Source organism: Seriola lalandi, unplaced genomic scaffold (genome assembly GCF_002814215.2).
Source record: "Seriola lalandi dorsalis isolate HSWRI2012SDOR001 ecotype SW California unplaced genomic scaffold, Sedor1 jcf7180002053927, whole genome shotgun sequence".
Classification (NCBI taxonomy): domain Eukaryota; kingdom Metazoa; phylum Chordata; class Actinopteri; order Carangiformes; family Carangidae; genus Seriola; species Seriola lalandi.
In genome coordinates, this window is record NW_019524480.1 from 198,457 (window position 1) to 222,296 (window position 23,840).

At 38.7% G+C, this 23,840-nt stretch overlaps 3 protein-coding genes across 3 annotated transcripts; 1 reads left to right on the forward strand and 2 right to left on the reverse strand.

Moving 5' to 3' along the window:
* Window positions 1-965: 965 nt before the first annotated feature.
* Window positions 966-4,511, reverse strand: LOC111652130 (zona pellucida-like domain-containing protein 1). The gene is made up of 10 exons (XM_023402281.2): window positions 4,402-4,511; window positions 4,079-4,305; window positions 3,465-3,649; window positions 3,268-3,340; window positions 3,089-3,186; window positions 2,923-3,003; window positions 2,626-2,797; window positions 2,393-2,492; window positions 1,700-1,729; window positions 966-1,479 (listed from the first exon to the last, which is right to left on the reverse strand). The coding sequence occupies exons 1-10, from the start codon at window positions 4,499-4,501 to the stop codon at window positions 1,343-1,345; spliced, it is 1,203 nt and encodes a 400-aa protein (XP_023258049.2). The 5' UTR covers window positions 4,502-4,511; the 3' UTR covers window positions 966-1,342.
* Window positions 4,512-10,411: 5,900 nt separating this feature from the next.
* hspa8b (heat shock protein family A (Hsp70) member 8b) lies at window positions 10,412-16,114 on the forward strand. The gene is made up of 9 exons (XM_023402313.2): window positions 10,412-10,571; window positions 12,803-13,020; window positions 13,097-13,302; window positions 13,602-13,754; window positions 13,950-14,505; window positions 14,588-14,790; window positions 14,910-15,108; window positions 15,206-15,438; window positions 15,557-16,114. The coding sequence occupies exons 2-9, from the start codon at window positions 12,816-12,818 to the stop codon at window positions 15,752-15,754; spliced, it is 1,953 nt and encodes a 650-aa protein (XP_023258081.1). The 5' UTR covers window positions 10,412-10,571; window positions 12,803-12,815; the 3' UTR covers window positions 15,755-16,114.
* Window positions 16,115-16,924: 810 nt separating this feature from the next.
* On the reverse strand, window positions 16,925-19,100 carry lim2.3 (lens intrinsic membrane protein 2.3). The gene is made up of 5 exons (XM_023402322.2): window positions 18,985-19,100; window positions 18,146-18,338; window positions 17,423-17,572; window positions 17,203-17,337; window positions 16,925-17,118 (listed from the first exon to the last, which is right to left on the reverse strand). Exons 2-5 carry the CDS (start codon window positions 18,318-18,320, stop codon window positions 17,057-17,059), a joined length of 522 nt encoding a protein of 173 aa, XP_023258090.1. The 5' UTR covers window positions 18,321-18,338; window positions 18,985-19,100; the 3' UTR covers window positions 16,925-17,056.
* Between the last annotated feature and the right edge of the window lie 4,740 nt (window positions 19,101-23,840).

Sequence of the window (23,840 nt, forward strand, 5' to 3'; positions counted from 1 at the left end):
TACTAGCACTGTTTTTGCCATCCAGCTGGTCCTATTGCAAGAGGATAGTGATGACCACAGCAGTGGTTTTTATACTTTTCCTCATTTAATAAGATTTGGTTCAGGTGATCACCTAATCAGTACCTCATTAAGTAAAATGAGGTGTGCTTGTATTGGAATTCAACACTGGAATGGAATGGCTGTCACATGTAGAGATGCTGATTTCAGAAAAATTTGCAGTGGTCTCTTAATTTTTTCCAGAGCTGTATATATATATATAACCTTTTCCAGATTTTGACCTGTCGTGGTTAATATATCGTGAGTTTTTGCCTGATCCCTCTGTACCTCTCTTTGGTTGGACTGATTTTTGAATTTGAACTCTGGAACAGACTGTTTTTTAGTAAATTCACTTGTTTTGCCTTAATCCTGTCTCTGCCCTATGAGTTTGCGTGTGGGTCCTATCTGATCTGTGATATGTCAATGTTCACAACTTGATTTTGCTGCTCCCAAATGGAAAAAAAAAATCTGTTCCTGCAGATTTAAGGATAATGGAGTTGATTGATATTCAAAGTCTTAAAACTAGATTTTGACACAGGGCTTCTCTATGAGACAGGGCATCAAGATTGGATAAAATTAAGAGCCACTTCAGGGCTATTAAAATGTCTATTTTCGTTCAATGCTTCAATAATGGAAATGACCAAATCAATGACTAGTCAAAATGACACACAGATAACCTGGGTCTTTTGGGACAAACTCTGGCTATCAAGCACATGTACAGTGCAGTACATTCAAATTATTAGTCTTCTACATTAATCACATATTTCAATGTACAGTAATTACAACTGACACAGTACAGCAGAAACTGTTGTTTAGATCAGTATAATCGACACAAGTTTCCAACTTCACTTATATTACCCAGTTATTCATCATTTACACCAACCTGTTTGCTTTCTCTCATTCAGTCTGTTCAGCCATAAGAGACGAAGTTAAAACTGAGAGTTTAATGATGTGTTTTGTCAAACAATAAAGCATGACTACTTTCTTCATCATTCTCATTGAAAACAATTGAAAAGTGAGCCATTTCTAACTGATTACAAAAGATACCACCAATAGTTAATACTTCAATATGACTGACAACATGATTAAAGCTAACGTTTAATCATATAATAATACAATAATACACAATTATTATAACAGATTCTGTGCCCTCATCTCCACATTTATAAACTATGTGATTCGAAATGATTATAAAGTTGCATGCCTAGATAATCGCTGACCACTGTGTTATAATGCTTTGTATGTGAAATGGAAAACTGTCAGTTTGTGAAATAAGTGAAGGGACACCACTCTCAGTCTGTGGATGTTACTGGATGACTGGTTTTCTCCGCTTGATGTATAATGCAAAGTATGCAGCCATGGCGACGAGGATAATAGCTAGGATGACGATGCATACAATCACAGCCACCACAGGACTGCTGTAGTTGCTCTCAGATGCCAAACCTGCAAGAGCAGGGATGAAGAAAAGAATAAAGATATCACACGAGAATATACATCGTTAATTAACAGTAATTAATAATGTTGCCAGTTACTGAATGAATATGAACCAACAAGGTAGTCCATCAAAAACAATTTTACCCAGGCCATTACGCTGTATTCATATAGACAAACAATCACAGAGAATGACAGATACACGTCACATACTCATAATGAAGATTCTTACCATGAGAAGCCAAGAAAGTTGGAGAATCTCCTGAAAGATTTAGCCAAAACAATGGTCAGTAATTGACAGGATTCTTTTATTGTCTTTAATAACATAACTGATCAAAGAAAAGTTTGTATTTTGAAAAATGCATTTATTCACTGTTCCTGAGACAATTGATACCACTCCCATTTCCATCAGTTTAGCAGCCAGTTAGCTTAGCTTAGTTTAGCGTAAAGACTGGAAACAGGCTGAAATAGCTAGCCTGGCTCAGTCCAAAGGTTAAAAACAATGCCCCCTACAGCACCTTTAAAGCTCACTGATTCACATGTCTAAAATATATCCTTTGTTTAATCCATGCAAGTGTATAAATTACATTTTGTGGTTTTCCTATTTCCAGTCTTTATGCTAAGCTAAACTAAGCTAACCACCTTTTGGCTCTAATGTACAGGTATGAGAGAGGTATTGATCCTCTCATCTAACTCTCAGCAAGAAAAATGAATAAGTATCCCCAGAATGTAAAACTACTCATATAAGGATATTAAGATATTAAAATGGTCATTGTGGCCCTGGTTAATTTTATTTATCATAAGTTTTAGTCAGATTTAATCAACTGAGCAAATCAAGATTTTATTTTGAGATTATATTGTTTACTTTATATTCTGATGATAGAATAAAAGGATATGTTTGTTGTATTTTGCGTTAAAGACGCACCACTGCTTTGTTTGCCCACAAGTATGACGGGCGAGGTGACTGTAGTGTTGGCTGACACAGGCGGAGTCTCTCTCTTTCTCCTGCTTTGGGAACCGCAGTTCTGTTGAAAATTAGTAAAGACGAACCAAACTCAGTACGATTTACATACATGATGTACCGATTTGTGATATCTTAAAATTATGTTAGGAACTCATAAAGGAAGTCTGGTGAATTTACCAAAAAAGTTTACTCACAGGCAGTAATGCGCTACATGAAGACACCTCACAGAGTCTGGTGACGCAGTGCAGGTAGAAAGTGGAAATTGTCAGATTCTTGTGCTCAACAAATCTGAAGGCCTCAAAGGAGAAGTATGCCTTCTGAGACGCCCCATTGAGCTCCACCTTAGTTTGTGCGTCACGTGTACACCTTGGGTAAAAAAAAAGAGACAGGTAGTGTTACTGCACATGGGGAAGTACAAAGCGCTAGTTTGGAGTTGAGTGTCAGAGTAAGTGGAAGGTATTATATACTGAGGTTACAAACATGAGACTCACCCAACAAAAAGATCATAATAGGTGTTAAGGAAGGGATACGGACTTGTTGTTGCGTAGCATCTGTCCAGCAGCACGTTGAACCTTCCAGGACAGACAGGTGGATTTTAAATGTTTTTTCTTTTTAATAGAACTTGTGGTTTACTGTAAGCTGGCAAAACCTAAATACCTGTCTGTTAGATTCGTAGCTTTAACTGCAACATAAATCTTGGTCTTCAGGTTGAGTCCTGTTTGTGGGATATTTAGGGTCTTTTGGTATTGTTCATCCTGAAAAGTAAGAACAAAATCAAGTTATAAAATGTTAAAGAATACTCTCAGCCCATTTCTAAAAGCTAGAGCAGGTCTTACTTCGTAGAGCTGCATACTCAGCGTGCTGATGAAGCTACCATTGTTGTCTCGTATGGCAAAATTGACACCTGATCTGTATTGAATGAAACAGAATTAACATTATGTGTTAAAAAAAAACTTGGATGAGTAAAAATGTGGTTCAGTCCTGCTTATTCCACAGTGCAGGTGTTATTGAGGGTGTCACTTGGCATACTCACACGCCCAGTTCAGTATTGTTCAGGAGATACTGCATTGGGTAACGACAGGAGAACTTGTACAGGATCTGTGGGCGATAGGTGATCATACCCGCAGAGGGGTCTACGGAGGTAACGATACCAGAAATGTTGACGAACTGGACATTTGAGAAGTCGGAAAACTCTCCACTCCCAACCTCATTGATTATCTATTGAAAAAGAAAACATATATTTTGGTGAAAACAGTTCAAATCAGTTTTCTGATTTATGGTTTGATGCAGGAAGTCTGGTTTTAATACCAAAACACAGACTTTTACCACATTACACTCTATTCACTACAGATTCTGTACTATTTTAACATTCCTATGTAATGGAAAATCTTCTTTACTGTCATAGCATGAGGTCTTCCAGTAAATTTGAGGATAGATATGCACCAACTCAACCCTACACACTACACTACCTATACAACTCAACAGTTTTCAATATTATGTTGAATAACAACGTAATTATTTCCCTTCTTTCAATAACAGAAGAGTTTGCTGCAAATCGGTTGAATATAAAAATGCAATTTCTAGGAGACATGGTTGCTAAACTGATGTAAACATGAAAATAATAGGTAGAGCTATTGTCAAGAATACCTTAAAGTCACTATTGCAGGCGGAGATGGCAGTTTGACTTATGGGGATTTTGAATTTTAAGACTGGTGGGTCAACGCTCCAGTCAGCAGTCCCAAAACACTCAGGTTTGCTTAACTCATTATTGAGGACCATCAAAGACTCATTGTAAAGAGCTTGGTACACTGGGCAAATGTAGATGCTCAGGTCCATATGCTCAGTGCCACAGACCACAGTTATGTCAGAGTTTTCTAGGAGAGATCAAAAAGGGAGGATATAAATCAAACTGCAGTATATGTGTGAAAATAACAGTAAATACAGATGTTGTTGATGTGTATGTCACAAACCTGGAGGTCTGTTTGTATTACTGGTAATGCAATCATCTGGTATCTGGGCCTCTGTCCTCAGAATTAGGCCAAGCTGGCACACAAGGATGACCAGCCTCATTGTTCTGAGTGTGGACCTGTGAGAAAACAGCAAAACAATGGCAACCAATGCATTCACTGTCTTCTTTCAAGGGAAAGTGCTTTGAAAAAAAAACATTTTTTTTTTATCTACCCTTGTGAAGATGAGGAAAAAGCTTACAAAGATAATGGAGTAACTTAAACTTCATCATGCATCATACAGTAAGCAGTCACTTGAAAGAAAAACAAAAAGACATGCTTCATGTTCTTCAACATAAAATAACTGATACCCTTACATTCAGTTGCACAGGTTTGCACAGGACATAAACATATCACACTGCATTTTGCATGTCAATAAAGTAAGAAATAACCAGGCACTTTCTCCATCATTGACATGGAAAGAAAATTTTTTTTTTTTTTAATAAAGTATAGGCTCTTTCATACCGTATAGAATAAATAAATCAATATGACCAAAAGTATTAAACTAGTGGGAAAAAGAGTTGATAAAGTTAATCTAGGGACTCACCTGTAAGTCTTCATTTTGTGTCTATTCACTCCCAGATCTCTCCATTTATACTGTCGCCCTCCAAGGGGTGTGTGAGGGGAACATCTCAGACAATAGTGTAATATGAGATGCGCTTTTAACATTTTCATATTTTATGTACTGTATAATTTTTGAATTTTAATAAGAATTAATGTAAAATAAACTTCATGCGGTTTGGCATGACAAGTGGTTCCAGCTCCCCTTATGTTAATGTAACTGTCAGTTCCCTACCTCAAGACTTTTTTTCTGGTGTTAAGTAATGGAGTGTGTGTGATAATAACACTTTACATATATATGCAAAGAGGAATTTGTCTTAACTACACACGTTTTATCAGCTTAATATACTTAAGGTATTAGAAGTTAATGATAATTAAATATTTCAACAAAAGGTTGGAAATTGTACATTTTAAAAAATACATTGCATTTGAAATGCTTAGCTCTTACATTTTATGTAAAATCAACAAAACAAGTTTCAAGTAACAATTTTTCATCGGCCTATGAAAGACCAGGATCAGTGATCTGATCACAAGTTTTACCTTTTGAGATCTTTTAATGTGATAAAAGTCTTGTTTTGTAATGAATCAGTTTTTGTTATGACCTCAGGCTGTAAACTGTAAATAGAAAATTTCAGTGCTATTTTGTACAGTCTGCAAAGAGAGGACACACCTATCTGAAAGAAATCCAAAGTCTTTTGTGAAGCATCATAACACGAAAGGGCCTCCTGAGTAACTCGTCCCTAAAGAGTACCACCACAATACACCATGAGGGTACAGCCTGAAAAAGGTGCCTGTTGGATTACTTTAGATGTATCCGATTTCAAATGCCAGTTTTAATCTCTCTTTTGTTGTCTAAATAAGCATTTGTCTGCAAGCCATGCCATCAGTGTTACTGAAGGCGCATTTTTTCAAAACTTGGACCCACAAGCACTAAATGTGGTCACCCTGGGGAATTGTGAACACATTTAGGTCAGGACCCAAGATCAAAAACACAAATGTTCTGTCTTAGAAAGGAGCGGATACAGTTAGTGTTTGCTGCAGGTCTTGAATGGGACAGAGATGAAGTTTGAGGATGAACTTAACCTCACTTTGTATTAAAAAAAAATAGGCTGACATGTAGACATGGAGCATTAAAAATTTTCATCAGAAGAGACCACAGATAAGATGCCGCTGTATCGGTGACACTGTGTTGCCTCGGAAAGATAGTGTTGCCAAACAAACCAGCAGCATGTACTGTGAGTTTTGCCGTGATGCATTGATTCTGGGGCCCGGCTTATCACAGATAAATCAGTATCATCATATTAAGGTGTGTAGATTATTAAGTAACAAGAAATTATAGAGCAGAAATGCCAAAGGTATGTTTAGGTCACCCAGCAACAGCTATTTACTTTAGAAGAAAAATTGCGAGTTCTGCATCAATTTGTTCCTTTACTCGCCAAGAGCTGTCTCTAGCAGTGGAAAGCAACACCAATGTTAACTCTTGTTTTGCTTATATTTCTATTACGTCTTTTCTTCAACTTAAGAACAAGAACTGCCTAATATCTATCTATCTATCTATCTATCTATCTATCTATCTATCTATCTATCTATCTATCTATCTATCTATCTATCTATCTATCTATCTATCTAAGTTAGCATGGTAATGGTCCAGCCGACCATCTTGTCTCTTCCCAATAGGGAGTCACTGTGGCATCCAGGCTGCTCTGAGGAAGTAGTGCTGCTTAGAGGACATATTATAACCTCTTGGATTATAAATGCAATGACGGCTGAAACGACCATCACCACCACTGCTACCAGCAAGAAACCACATTCAGTGGCAGAGAATTACATAATTATTAAAATCATTAAACACACAGACCTTTATCTGTAACCAAAATAATCTTAACTCAGTCCACTTACAAGCTTTTTAAGCTTTCAGCCTTATAGAATGGTCTTCATTCAGTGAATGGAATTGGCTCATGAAAAAAATATTGGCTTCTCCCAGACTATTTTGTGCATGGAGCTTCATTCTTGAGCTTGGGAACACATATACTGTACACACTTGAAAATACACAAAATACCACAAACAATTATTGTTAATTGAGCTTTTAACACTTTCAGTAATTGCAATTTTCCCATACTTTGAATCATTTTTTGAAGCATGCTATCCTTCCTCTTTTTCAACAGGCATCCTGGTAACAATGTCAGTACATAACACATGCCTGTACATAACACTCTCATGTGTCCAGGAATGTGATTCACAGAAATGTGAGGAATAATAGACATCATACACTCTAAGTTGGAACAAAGGTGTGTATTGATGTTTACATTGAAACAAGAATGGTAGTCATGTGTCTCAGGGGGCAAAACTAGTTTCTTGTCTATAGGGATGCAACAGTAAAGGCAGTTCAATGGTGAATCCACTAAAGGGACTCATGGGAACACAATTGTGAAAAATATAGTTTGCAGCCTAAATTACATAACACACGGTGAAGAGCTAATAAAATTATTAATCATATTTTTTAATACCACCCTAAATTAACAAAATGGAATTGTCAGCATTTGATTTCAGTCTTAGCCTGTACAGACATGTAATAACCTGAGAGTTCAGAAGGTGACAAGTGAACATAGCTGGTAACTCGAGTGCCAAAATACATTATGATATTCAGACCCAAGGCCGGCCCAAGGCATAATCAAACTAAGCGGCTGCTTAGGGCTTCATGGCCACCAGGCCTGGAGGTGGGGGGCGTCTTACTATAGAATGACTTTTTATGCCTCACTGTACAATGATATTTTTATGATTTACTATACTATGACATTCTAATGTCTTACTATACTATGACTTTTTGATGTGGCAGCACGATTTTCCAAAGACATGCACATCAGGTTAACAGTCGACTGTAATGTGTTAAAATGCTATGACTTTTTTTTGCCTTACTATACTATGGCTTTTTATTTATTCTATTTATTTAGTAAAATGCAGCTTTTTTTTTTTTTACAACAACATGCTGATTAAAATTCTATATGTTCTATATGATTTTCTTAATTGTTTCTTATTAAATCTAACTATACATATCTATCTTTTATATTGACTGTATATAATGAACATGTACTGACAGGCTTTGGGTTGGATATATATTTATGCAACGTATGTCTATAATATAAACATATAATGTAAACAGACAAATACATGTTTCTATTAGCTAGACATATATGACAATATATGATATTGTTTCAATTTCTAACAGGTTTAACATGTAATTTTTACATATATATGCTATACTGTATGTATATATATGATTTTACTTCATATGTACATATATTTCATATATGGAGATTCAACACATTTACATATATTACATTTTCGTATGGGCATTTCTTAATGTAAATTTAGACCTTATATGTTAATAAACCGTCTTGTTGACTACATTAAAAAGTAAATCTCTTTGTTTTGTTTCTACCAATGTTGAGACCAAACCATACGCCCTTGATTAAATCCAATTATGCTTAGGACCCCATAAAGGCTTGGGCCGGCTCCGCCTTCACAGCCTAAATTACATAACACACAGTGAAGGGCCAATGTTTTCATAAAATTTTTAATCATGTTTTTTATTGCCACTGTAAATTAACATAATGGATTTGTCAGCATTTGATTTTAGCCTTAGCCCGTACAGACATGTAATAACCTGAGAGTTCAAAAGTTGACAAGCGAGCATAGCTGGTAACTTAAGTGCCAAAATAAATGATGATGTTCAGACCTGTCACTGCACAATTTATCTGATCCTTCTGATCCCTCCGTTTTTGACCACACAATATGTTAAAAGTAAATTTCAGGGGACAGTTTCTATCATGTGTTACATGTATTGTTTAGTTTTTTTGCCGATGTTATTTTCTATTAATTTTTACTTTTTATATATGCACGCGTAAACATATCATATGTATACACTTTACTTTTATACTTTTTAGATCTATCTTATCTGATCCTATCATTTCCTTCCTTTTTTATCCATTGCACCTTCTCAGGGTCAAATTAACTGGAAAGTATCAAATTGTTTAGTTTAACCTTACAATAGATTTCTTTTCAAAGCCTATTGACTGTAATTAGACCATGCTCTGAGTCACACGCTCAAACACATGCAACACCTGAGCTGGATCATATATTGTGGCAGTAACACAGGAGAAGCCTCTTTTATTAAAGGTCACATCAGGACACAACTTTTGAATGTACTGTACTTTAAATGATAAACCAATCCCAGTATTTGATACAAAACTTGATGATCTGTGACCCACTTTTATTTCCACACCCTGATCTCAGTTTCTATTCTCACATAAATATTTGTTGTTGCTCATCAGATTATGTGTTTTACAGTTATTAACCAACATATCAGAGCCTTTATGCTTCTAAAATGACTCACTGGGTTTTCACCTGGCACTTATGGGTGTGGTTTAATCTGCTCTTTCTTTAGTATGCTGGTACTTTCACTGACTGCAAACAGTTATATAACATTTTAATTCTTCTTCTTCAGTGGTGGAAGACAGCCTCAGATCCTTTTTTCAAGTAAAATGAACAGGACCACGCTGTAAAATAAAGGCTTCTCCATTTCAAATGCATTCATGCATTAAGCAGCCTACTTTTTTAGAATAACTCCCCTGCTCAGAGTCCTATGTATCCAGTAAAATGGAGTAGTATCCATTGTTTTTTTTTGTCAATTGTGTTTAATTAAAGTACCACACAGAAAATCTGGGTATAATGTAGTGTTCAATCAGACAAAAACACACTGAACAGAGAGCCACAGGAAAACAGGATCATTGGGACAGAACAGCTAATTTTTTCCTGGGGCCCCACAGCAGATTATTCCAGCAATGGGACTTGGGACTACTTAAGGGGCTCCCCATGTCACGAACCACTAGAATAAGCCTTACTTTTCTCTCATAGTGATGCAGAACAGTCAAAAACATACAAAAACAACCAAAAATAACCACAGAAAGACATAACGATGAAAAAGATATGCAAAACAACTACAGAGACTTAGGCTACAACAACCAAAAATCACATGAAAAATGACCACAGAGATGTGCAAAACAACCAAAAAGAGACAAAAACAACCACAAAATGACGCACACCAAACACAAAAGAGACATAAATGACCACTAAATGACCAAAAAGAGATGAGCAATTATCATGACAAACACTTTCAGTCTGGGGCTCCTGCACAGAGGGGTGGGAACCTTTTACATTTGCACTGCAGGGGCTCATTTTCTCAAAATCCATTTATGCATATTCCTGGTAGCAACTGCTGTGGAAATGCACAGACCGATTTTTTAATTGGACCGTTGAGAGAGGCAGAGAGACTGATGGGAGAGGATTGGCCGGCATCGCTCCTCCTGTGTTCGAGAGAGTTCTGAGTGGGAATGATGTTGAGGAGGCGCGGCCGCTCCCACACAGCGACTGACAGCGGGGAGCCGGGACCCGTCACACTGACAGAGAGAGGGGGACAGCGAGAGAGTCGCTCAGGGAGAGGCCAACCTCCAGTATTAGGAACAGCCACTGTAACTTTAACCCGATAAAACGACAGATTCTGAATTTAACGGAGGTGAGTATAGCTAGGTGGACGATGTATTAGGCTATAACTTTGACTGCACAGAGGTTGTCAACTACTTTAACATTACATTAACTTAATTAACGTTAACATGTGCGACGTAAGTGTTAACGGCTGCTACAGTTACGTTATTTAAACTTGAGCTAGTTATCGTCTATCGTTACCAACTTCTCGTACTAATTGATGCTGTGAACTAAATTATTGTAACGTCATTATGCATTTTAACCTGTTTGGCATTTCATTAACATTTTACACACAACAATAACAAAACAGTTAAACAGATAACATGGCAAACAACATGTATGAAATGACGCTGTTAACACGCTGGTTCAGGATTTGGTTCGCAAAGTTGCTAATATGCCACATGAAGTAATGCACGTCTGCAGAAGAGGTTTCATGGCGTCTTGAAATTTTGCGTGCAAGTTACAAGGAAGTGAAAGGAATGACCCAGAAAATTCCCACCCTCCTGAAATCATAGGTGACACGCCCTCCTGTACTGGAGCTGCTGTTGACAGCTAAAGCTAATGATGCAGGATGCACTCCCTTGCCCTCTGAGCCAAATTATTTTAAACACATACTAACCAAGTTGAACTGTGTTAACACTATCAAGACTATGAACTTGCATATTTCTCATTAGTGTCTGTCTTGCAAAATAGAAATGTAAGTCAGATTTTGCACAAACCTACACAAAAAAGACTCAAAGATGCCTATATTTTGTCCTGTGTAATAATGAAAGTCACTAGGTGCATTTACTCAAGTACTAAAGTTAAATTTTTAAGGTGCTTAGGCATTTATGATGACATTGTACTTTTTACTGCACCACATGTATTTGACAGGTAAAGTTACTAGTTACTTTTCAGATACATTTTTACATAAATAAAACCTATGATAATCTTATAAAATAAGTGTAGCCTCTTTGTATGAGAAAAATGTTTTTTGTATGTGGACTTTGACAAATAAATGTTATGTAAAAAAAATTATCAAGTACATGACAAAAAGGTCAATTTCCTTAAATTTCTCCATTATCTTCCCTGTCAAAAAGGAATATTTTCATTATCTATAAATTAAATAACCATTTAGACTATAAAATGTTAAATTGATAGTTTTAAAAAAACAGCTCATCACAAGTCCCGTCAGCCTAAATTGATGTCTTCAAATGTCTGTTTCTTTTGTTTTTGTTTTTGTTTTTTGTTTTTTCAACCCCCAAAGACAGGGGAAAGCAGCAAATACTCATATTTGAGAAACCTGGAACGAGAAAACATTTGAACGATTATTCAAATAATTGCTGATTCATTTCCTGCCAGTCTTTTCCAATTGACTAATTGATTATATGACTAATTGTTTCACTCTGATAGGCACTTTACTTCCTGAATCGAAGTACAGAAATCCAAACTTCTTACCCCCTTTCATGTGCACCCCCTTACAATGTCTCTGTTCCCTCCTAGCAAGGCCCACCACACCAACATGAGAACCATTCCCTACTTTAGGTGTAGTGACCTCCAATGTGGCTTAACAGTAGGCTAACATTACAGTATATTGATCTTCTGCTACTGTAGCAACAGTAAAAACAGTTCCAAGAAAATACTGCTCACTGAGTCATCGTGACAATTTTGTTGCTGAGTCAATTTAGGAACAAATCATCAGCTCCTTTTCCAGGGTTGATATGGTTTTTATCATGGTTTTGAACAGCATTTAATATATAAATATTTATAATAAAATAGAAAGTAGCAAGGTCCTAGAGCTCAAGTTTACATGTTATAGTTGCTTGTTTTGTCTCAAACCCAAATATATTCAGTTTACCATCATATAAGAGCAGCATCAAATGCGCACACCGGAGGAGCATGAATCAGACCAGTTATGCATTTGATCATCGATTCATCAAAGAAAGGTGATCAGCTTATCAATCAGGCTACTGAAAACCTGCTTCCTAGAAAAGGCTGTTGCCTCCCTGTTTTCTGTTGTTGCCATAATAAAGGCAGCCGTTGCCAAGCTGTCAAAAGTGGGGAGGCTTGAAAACAGGTGCTGTGGACCCTCACTTCACTGAGGCAGCTTTTTTCCACTTCTGCTTGAGCAGCTCAGACTCTGATAATAGCCTCATTACCCAATACAACAAATGTGCATCATAGTAGCCACCATAGCAGTCAAGGAGAGCTTAAGTTACTCGTGTCATACATCCAGATTTTCAGTTCAGTGCCAGTGTATGATTAACTACTGATTACTTTCAGATTCTCAGGAACCATGTCTAAGGGACCAGCAGTTGGTATTGACCTGGGCACTACCTACTCCTGTGTAGGAGTGTTCCAGCACGGCAAGGTGGAAATCATTGCCAATGACCAGGGAAACAGGACCACGCCCAGTTATGTAGCCTTTACCGACACTGAGAGGCTGATTGGCGATGCAGCCAAGAATCAGGTGGCACTGAACCCCACCAACACAGTATTTGGTATGACTTTTTTTTCTAGAAAAATCAAGTATGATTAGTTGTTTCTGGTTATTAATGGTATCCTTTTGCTTCTCAGATGCAAAGCGTCTTATTGGACGTCGCTTTGATGACACTGTTGTCCAGTCAGACATGAAACACTGGCCCTTTACAGTCATTAATGATGCTTCACGCCCCAAAGTAAAAGTGGAGTATAAGGGTGAGACCAAGACCTTCTACCCAGAGGAGATCTCCTCCATGGTGCTGCTGAAAATGAAGGAGATTGCAGAGGCTTACCTTGGCAAGGTACACCTGTGTGCTTTAGTTTTTACAAAATACATTTTTACAATTTTTTATATTTTGATTAAAGACATGGAGGTTTGCATGAGTAATACACACCTTAACCAACTCAAGTCCCATTATTTTGACTGCAAGATATAAAGACATTGCTCTATTTGTGTCTTGTTTACCAGTTCTGCTGTTTTAAACTACAGATCTGTAAAATCCAATTTAACTTAATACAATGAAAAAATGCATAACTACTGTTCAAAATGTTATTAATTTCCCATTAATTGTTGTTACATGCAACCATTTCCTTTTCGCAGACTGTAACAAATGCTGTAGTGACTGTGCCTGCGTACTTCAATGACTCTCAGCGCCAGGCTACCAAAGATGCTGGGACCATTTCTGGGCTTAATGTGCTTCGTATCATCAATGAGCCGACTGCTGCTGCTATTGCTTATGGCCTGGACAAAAAGGTAAAATAATTATTAGGGTAAAGGTTTCAGCAAGGTAAAGTTTTAATTATTAAGGATTTTTGTTACAGTGCGTCCAACCTGTACTATGTACTTACTTATAACTACTGAAGTAATGTAGACTTTCAACATGAAGTTTGAGAAGTGGATGTATCCAATACTCTTGTCAAATTACGGTTAAATCATTTCAAATTACAGGTTGGAGCTGAAAGAAACGTCCTCATCTTTGACCTGGGCGGCGGCACATTTGATGTCTCCATCTTGACCATTGAAGACGGCATCTTTGAGGTGAAGTCCACAGCAGGCGACACACACTTGGGCGGAGAAGACTTTGACAACCGCATGGTCAACCACTTCATCTCTGAGTTCAAACGCAAGTACAAGAAAGACATCAGCGACAACAAGAGGGCGGTGCGTCGTCTGCGCACGGCTTGTGAGAGGGCCAAGCGCACCTTGTCATCCAGCACCCAGGCCAGCATTGAAATTGATTCTCTGTACGAGGGCATCGACTTCTACACCTCAATCACCAGAGCCCGGTTTGAAGAGCTGAATGCAGACCTGTTCCGAGGAACCCTGGAGCCTGTGGAAAAGGCTCTCCGAGATGCCAAGATGGACAAGGCTCAAATCCATGATATTGTCTTGGTGGGAGGCTCCACTCGTATTCCCAAGATCCAGAAGCTTCTGCAGGACTTTTTCAACGGGAAGGACCTCAATAAGAGCATTAACCCAGATGAAGCAGTAGCCTATGGTGCAGGTGTGGTCCCTGTTTGGCCATAAATATAATGGTTCTAACTTGTAATAATAAAAAGCTACACATTTATCCATTTGTTTTGCAGCTGTGCAGGCAGCCATCCTGTCAGGTGACAAGTCTGAGAATGTGCAGGACCTGCTGCTGCTTGATGTCACCCCCTTGTCTCTGGGCATTGAGACTGCTGGAGGAGTCATGACTACTCTCATCAAGAGGAACACCACCATCCCCACAAAGCAGACCCAGACTTTTACCACCTATTCAGATAACCAGCCTGGTGTGCTCATTCAGGTATGACCACCACTGCTTTTTCCTCTATTTAGCTAAAAAGAACACTTAATTATTTTGGAGAACGTCTTAAATTTCAAACAAATCTTCATTGATGGGTTGACCTGATGTTATTTTCACAGGTGTTTGAGGGTGAAAGGGCCATGACCAAAGACAACAACCTTTTGGGGAAATTTGAGCTGACTGGAATCCCCCCTGCTCCCCGAGGGGTTCCCCAGATTGAGGTGACTTTTGATATTGACGCTAATGGCATCATGAACGTGTCTGCGGTGGACAAGAGCACTGGGAAGGAGAACAAGATCACAATCACTAACGACAAAGGTAACATATAAAGTAATCAATGTATCTAATCAATCATAAATGTGAGATTAGTACATTATTAAATTCATGCATTCATTCATGCACTGCTGCTGCTCAGGTCGCCTTAGCAAGGAGGACATCGAGCGTATGGTCCAGGAAGCGGAGAAGTACAAGGCTGAGGATGATGTGCAGAGAGAGAAGGTGGCTGCCAAGAACGGTCTAGAGTCTTACGCCTTCAACATGAAGTCTACTGTGGAAGATGAGAAGCTGAAGGACAAGATTAGCGATGAGGACAAACAGAAGATTCTGGACAAGTGTAATGAGGTCATCAGCTGGCTCGATAAAAACCAGGTATAGGTCAGAAGTGTAGTCCAGTTTTGTGGTTGTAAACTTTGACACCTTAAGTGTTAAGATAATTGTCAGACTGACATCAGATTGATACTGAAATGTCCCTTCTTTCTCTTCTCAGTCTGCAGAAAAGGATGAGTTTGAGCACCAGCAGAAAGAACTGGAGAAGGTGTGTAACCCCATCATGACCAAGCTGTACCAGAGTGCAGGTGGGATGCCGGGGGGAATGCCAGGAGGGATGCCAGGCAGTTTCCCCGGAGCTGGTGGTTCTCCCGGAGGAGGAGCATCCTCCGGCCCCACCATCGAGGAGGTCGACTAAACTAGAGGTTGCCTAGACTTGCATGAGCTTGCTCTCTTTCTTCTTTCGAGGTTAGTGTGGAGGGTGATCATGTTCATAATATCACAGTTATCTAAATTGTTATACTCAGAACCATTTACCACGCCTCTATTGGGATCTATCTGATCATATTTTTATGCCAGACTTAGGGCAGCACTTCCATTGTAGCTTTTTTGATTGCCAGTTTTTCCAGGAGTCTATGTTGCATTTTGTTAAACCAGTCCATGATTGCATTACCACAGCAGGATTTTTTTCTTCATGAGCTGATTTTGTGGCCGAAATGATGGATGTTGTGCAATACTTTGAAACTAAAGAATAAATAAAAGCGTTTTGCATTTTGGACTCATACCTTTGCTTTTCATCACCTTACAGCAGCTACGATGACAATATACACTGCTGTTGATTTTGGGTGTTGAGACAGGAAGAGGGATGAGAGAAGATCCGAATTAATACAGTCATGTGGTCCTCCTTCAGTTAGACTTAGTTAGTCTATATTTTATTTACAACTAGTATTGTCCTGAAAAGACACGTAAAAAAAAAAATAATAATAATAATAATAAGATTGTAAAGTGGAGTGGATTTTGCAGTAAAAATGTTATCTGTCAGAAAGTATAGTTTTACCTATCTATAAAGAGAACTAAATAGATTTTTTAATAAGATTGCAATACAGCATGCATTTTGTTTAATAATTTTTGACCACTTCATTGTGTCCTTAAACTTCTGAAAGCTAACCCACACACTTGTCTGTAACATCTGCTACAATACTCCCTCAACAGTGATAAAGATTTATTAAGCACTTCATCAAGTGATAAAGATTGTCTTTGTTGAGTTCAGGTTCACTTAGTTTTTAAATAGGACATTGATGATGTTGTTGGTAGAACATCATGAAATTAAATGATCACGTGTGTGTCATTTAGCTCTTTACTCATAACTTTGTAAAAAAACACCCCAGTTTTACTGCTACAAATGGAAATAATTACATCTTCCATACACAGATATATGACTCTAAACAGTAACTAGTCTTAAACTAACAAATTCACTTGCTGATGTCAAGTACAGTCACATGAGGCCCGATACTGGTGTCACAGATAGTATTGTACATCGATATTTTAAAGTCTTATTAATGCAGAGAGACAAAGTAGACAACAAAGCCATTGTTTTTCTTATTTATTTTGCTTCATCATGAATATTTAGTTTAACAGGAAGTTGGAAAGTTCATTGGGATATTGGTTCCTCTCGGTCGTATATTATGGACCAGTGTTGTGTTTGGCAGTCTTTGGCAGGTCAGCGTGAGTTAGAGTTTCTTGGGCATTCATGCATCCGGTAGGCACACATGTAGAAGATACCTGGAAGAAAGCAATATGATTATCAAGAGAAGAGGTACAATGTGTAGTGTAAACAACAACAAGTCTTGGTGGTAGGATGCATACCTGAGAAGAATGTGAGCACCACTGCCACCCAGCCCATTATATAGGACCAGGAGAACCGCCAGCTGCCATAGCGTTTACCATAGTAGTTCACTGTCACTCCAGTGTAGACAGCCATGGCCAGCAACACAAAGAAGCCTGCAAAAAAAATTAAATCATGAGGTTTAAATGATAAACATCTTAACGATAGACTTGCATGTATGTAATGAGGTGAGGAGCTTACAGGAGATGAAGAAGAGGATGCCGGCTGCAAATGTCTTATCAAACCCGTCAAAGGAGGAGTAGTGGATGAAGGCCATGACTCCGATCACAATGCCAATGAAACAAGCCAGCAGGGAAAGAATCATGAAGGCCCGGGTGGCATCCCAATACGCTGTGGGTGAGAATATACAAGGGAGGTCTGAGACCTGAGAGAGCTGGCTTAAAAGAAGGCCCAGTACTAAAAGAATTCAGAGTCATATACCCAAGTCAGGTTATGTTTATTCATGCTTTTCCTCATCTAGGAGACAGCTCTAGTTTGCCATCTAGTGTTTGGAAATGGCTTAGTACCCCCTGTTGTTGCTTCAAACAAAGGAAAAATGACTGAAAATGAAACTTTTGTGTCTAACAGGAGTAAAATAGGGATAGACTTAAAAAAATACGCACTGTTCCTTTCCTATGGAGAGTCAATTTCTGTGTAAAAATCACTTGCGTTAATGCAGCATTTCTACAAAAAAAAAAAATCTGGGATTTCTCGGGAACATTTACATGACAGTAACATAAATTTCCAACTTCTTTACACTTGAGTCTGCACTTGAAACACCCCAAAAATTCCCCAAAGGGAAGTAACCCCAGTGCTGATCAGGGTTAGTGCCGAGGTCACGGGCTGATTGTCAGCGACTTAATAAATATGAATGAGGATCTGCCTGCCTGCTCACATGCTGTGGAAGACGCAAACGAGTCTTACCAATGCTGTCTGTGTGTGTCATGCATTTCCCAGGCACACAGTACCGCCACAGGCCCTGGTGCATATAATTGCTGGAGTGACGGTATTGCATCCAGTAGTCGGTTGCCGTGGAGACAATGAGGAGTATGTTCCCAACTCCGGCACAGAACAACCCACCTCCCATGAAGCTGTACATCCTGACAAAAAACACTGACTGACAGAGAGAGGGGGAGAGAGAGAGAGAGAGAGAAAACAGTGCAGGTCAGGGCCCCGTCACATTTGGCCCCAGCTGAACCAATTACAGTGGGTACTTCCTGTTACAGAGCACAGCACTAGACATGAATAAAACAATATCTAAAAACATTTGGCAGGATGCCACAAATGTTATGCTGGAGCTAGACAGATCTGTTTATAGGAACATTACTCATTAGCAGTCAGCTCAGTCTGACAAGTCATTAACCTCTAACACTTTTTGTTGTGCTGACAAACATTTTTCAAACCCAGATATTTATGTTAAATTCTAACCAAGAAAGTAGGGTTTCTAAAAACACCACATATGGCATGCTCAAGAATCGGGGAAAAAAAGAACACGAGAATGTGTATAAAATAATGCACAATCTTTGAGGTATATATTTTCCAACTAGAGTCAATGGTGTAAAAACATGGTACATTGTTTTAATATTTTATTTTTTAAAAATTGGGTTTTCACACTATTTTAAAGCTATTTTAAGGAAAATCAGGGTTCAAGCGGTTAATCACCAAATGCAGAAAAAAATCTGTTTTTATCTCTGTGAAATACAGAATGTCATAATGTATGCACATAACATTTCACACATTATGTTTTCATATTAATTACATACCTTTATCTTTTTTCCCCTTCAGAAAAAGTCAGAGATTCCAATATTTCGGGTTGTCAAAGCACAGAGGAGCCCAATATTGCCCAGGGTAGCAGGAAAGTTTTGTTTGTGCGTAGGAAACCAAGCGAACAAACGGGCTGATGGAACAATGGGGCATGCTGAGCCACAACCAATCACAGAGGATGAGTTTTGTGTTTTAGGGAATCTGCTGAAAATACAAAACTGTTAAAGCGCTGTGCACATCTCAGTAATACTGATGACACAGGGCTTTTAATTCAAAATGCTGCACAACCACCCACAGTAAACTCACAGCCTGAAATAGGCTTACCCATAGTATTGTGGAAAAATTCATTTAACAGAGATTATTTAAAATGGTAAAAATGTAAAAACTCATTTCTTAATTATATTCCAGTTCATGTGTTTCTGGTAAATCCTGCTTGTTAAGCTAATGGTAAAGCAACACTATTTTCAGTAAATATCAGGTCATTTCTGCCTTTAAATACAAATCTCTGTGCCAGCTTGTATACATATTTCTGTAATTCAAATTGCACAATGTGCTCATCTACATAAAGTGAATCCAACATTTCTTTTTTTTCAGGCATGTGGTAGAAATGATGAAGGATCTGCACTCAGAGAAATGTGCTTTTAATGTCTTTCCATCCCTCATAATAACTGTGAGAAGACAAATTGTGAGTTCATCCATCAATTTTAGATTTAGTCTCATATTTTTAAGTACCCTTCATTTAATTGGCACAGCCAGAGGAATTCATTTATTAACAGATGAAAAACTGCTCAGACATTTATAGAATAAAACACGTATAATGGTGAACTTGAACACAGCCAACAGCATTTAATCACAGGACACAATGCATATGGTTACTCTGACGGAGCAGAGGATGATGAGCTGGTAGGTGGGTGGCTAATAGAGTTCTGGGTTTGTACAGTTTTGGTGAAAAAGCTGCAATAAAAGTCATTTATCTTTGTTGAAGAGAGAGCAGGAGATTAAAGAGAGGAAAACAACATGATCAAAGCTACTGGTATATTCAGTTATGAAAAGTTGAGAATAAATCGGAAAGAGCGCACATTCAAGAACAGAGTTAATCCAAAAAAAAGTCTGGAACATTTGCCCCTTTAAGCTTTCAGTTTTACTTTAAAACCATCATCAGCTCATAAATACCAGGCATGTCCGCTGATTACTCAGCTGAAATCAATCAGAACTTTATTGGCCAAACATGTGACACATACAGGGAACTTGACCCCATTTCTCAGTAATTCTCAATATACTTATACACAGCCCAGACAAAGCTACAGGACAATACAGATACAGACAAAAGTAAAAGATATCAAGCTAAACAAATATAAACTTTGGGCTATTGCATACAAACAAGAGCTGGACAAACCTGCAGTTTCACATATATTGCTATCATGAATTGTACAGGGTTGTGGTGCACGTATTGCAAAAATGCAAGTAACTCTTTTAACAGGAGTGAGTTAATAAATGAAAGTATGTGTATGTAAAGTCTGATGAAACTTGTGTGGAACAGTAAAAGGGTACTACAATAACAATATCAGTTCCTCTGAAGCTTTTAGACCAGTGCTTAAAAAGAATTCATTTTACTTAGGTCTCCTTGTTCAGACCACTTTGTGTTGATGTTCAATAACCTTTATCGCAGCGCAGGTTTAATTTCACAGAATTCCATGTAGCTCCTTCAGTTTCAGGGTGTTGGTATCGTACATGCTGGTGTACTGTCACACGTCAAGGCAAACTGCAACAATTATTGCAGTTTTGGTTTTATTGTGTATATTGTTATCTAGAGGATAAAAAAGATTTATGACAAACAACGCAAAAATTTTAATTAAAACTATAAAAGTGAAAACTTCAGCTTACCTCAGAGGACAAATATTTTGGTTGGAGAGCTGGATTTGTTTACCACTGGCTCACTGGGACCTTGAACACAACCAAAGATCGTTCAGGTTATCAGTAACACCTGTGTTTTATGTACTATGACCAGTCAAAATGTCTGCTGTGACATCGTTAACGTAATTAATGCAACTGACCAGCTGACACACGCTATTAGTTATCTGTTGTTTCCTGTTGTCTTTTCATGCTGTTCTAAAATAATGGTTTTAAATTAAACCCTGAAACAATATGTCTCTGTCCCCTTTGTGAAGTAACCCTACTTTTCTTTATTATAGATATCAGTCAGTGTATCTCCTGCTAATTTACATCTGATTTCACACCAAGTGCAGCACTTTTGAGTTCAAGAGCATTTAGTAAAAACCATAAATAAAATACAAGGTGTCACTGGGAATCATGTTGTCTCAGTTACGACCACTAGGTGGTGCCTTTTATTTAGTCTTGCAGCAAAGGTTGAATAAGTGTATCGATTTTCTCTCACGAATAGTTTTTTTTTTTTGCCACAGAACTATTTCTACTCATTCATATATTCATGTTCTGTAAATGTTGATTATGGATTTTACCTGCTCAGTCTGACATGATAGTTATCTGTGTCCTTTTATCTCACTCCAAATACAACTTTCCTTTTTTAGTCATCCTTTACTGATGTAGAATGCAGTATATAAATTGAAGGGGTTTTTTTCAAGCTTTTTTCTTTGCCACTGCATTTTATAAAATCATATTTTAGACATTTGAATATACGGACCTGTAAAATAAAGCATTACCCATAATTTCACCTTTTTTAAAATTAGTTTACTTACTCAACCATCTTCCATGTACCACTTTGCAACTGCACACGGAGCTACCCCCCTGAGGCACATGTACTGTAACCATGGATGGAAATCACTCTTGTAGATGATTTTTGTGATTTAGTTCATCATATTATGCAGATTTTGAGGCCCCCCTCCACTCCAAACTGTGTTTTGCTTTTTGTTGCCTCACTTGGACGTTTGAGCTTCTCTGTACAGGATGATGTATGTGCAGAATTTGACACTAGAAATGTCACAGCCTGCTATACCTCTGTGTTTTCCCACTCACCCTGCCTCTGTTTCACTCTCCACTCTGCCACACCTTCTAATCAGCCTCACTGTCCTCACCTGTTGCCCCCAGCTGCACTCCATCTCCAATCAGGACAGGATATATGCATCCCCGGTTCACTCGCTCTTTGCCAGATTGTTCTTAGTATCATGCAAGACTTCTTCTCTGGACTGACTTCCCTGTATTAACTCTGCTCGTCCCTGACCATCCTGCCCCGTCTCTATGCCCCTGTAAAAGCCTCAGCCTTCTGTCCCCGACCACAAGTTCTGCCTGTGCGCTTCCTGGTCCCCGTCTGCCTGTCCCCTGTGGCTGTTTGGCGTTCTCCATCTCCAGCATCGCAACGGGAGCTCTTCCCTGCTGGTTTCCAGATCCTTCGTCTGGCTATGATTACCCGGCCTGCCTGGTTCGTCTGCCCCGCTGACTGCTCACCTGGTTCTGGTCCTCCTGCTTCTTCAACCACGTCTCCAGCCTGCTCCCTAACGCACTGCACCGCCAGCCCCAGCTTTCGGGTCCACGAACTTTCCCGTGTGTGTGTGTGTGTGTGTGTGTGTGTGTGTGTGTGTGTGCGCTCAGTCACCTCGCTCCACTCACCTGACCCACGGCTCTCCAGCCCCGGACCCCTTCCTCTACCCCTAATACCCACCTGTGTGTTCTCTCTGCTGGTTCATAATTAAAGATCATTACCAATCGTACCTGTGGTGTGTGTGTGTGGTGCTGCAACTGGGTCCTACCAATATCCATTACAAGAAAGCTGTTCATCTGCAGAGAGGGGAAAGTTACTCTCTGCTAACCTTAAATCTGAGTTTATGATATGTAAGAACAATATTACAACTAGTATGGGAGTCCAATATGCAATCTACAGTTTGATGTGGAAAAATTTCCAGTGGAGTACATTTGTGGACATGTGTGACGTGGCCTCAGTAACACACTGGCTGGTTGAGCTGAGGCTGAGTGCGTGCAGGAGGGTGGTGGTGGTGGTAGTGTAAACCTCAGGGACCATAATCCACACTACAGGCCTAAAAGCATAAAATTGTAGAAGCCCTCCAAATTGCATCGGATTACCATTATCCTCCTGGCATGGTGGGACCCAGTGGGTGTTTGCCAGTGGCAGTAGAGTCCAACTCAGTTTCCACACCAGGCACATTCAGCAGATGAAGGTGCAGACATGAAAACAGCCTTTCAAATCCCAGAGTTGTCAAATTTCAAGAATTGTACAGTAAGATGAAGGCTACCTCCCCTCATCAAGCGATATTCACAAACATGCCTTCTCACAATACTGCTATCTGAAGAAACCATCAAATCATGCTCAGTATCTCGTATCAGAGAAGTCATTTTACTGGAAACATGAGACAACACACTCTGACTTCATTCAGACCTCAGGGACGTTTGGCTCTGATGGAAAAATTTGAGCTCACTCCTCTGTCTTCTTTTTGTCCTCTCAGTCTTTGTGTTCTGTTGCTGCTCCTGTTCTGGAGAGGCATCTGAATTATCCAACACACATATGCCAACTTTCATTTCACCAAAGAGGACCAGACAGCTGTTGTTCACTTTGATCTCATCACAAATATCTGCAAATTTTGTGAAACAAATCCTGAGCTAAATGACACATAATTCTAAAATATTTATTCTATTTTACATAACAAAACTAAAACTCATGTTGGCAGCAGGTACTTAGTCATAGCCACGCTTTGTGATAAATGCTAACGCTAGTGTCTTAACACTGCTCACACTGACAATATTGACATGCTAATGCTTAGCCGGTATAATGTTGACCATGTTCACCAAATTAGTTTATTATGTTAGCATGCTAACATTTGCTAATCAGCACTAAATACACAGTATCAGCTGCAGCTGATGGCACTGG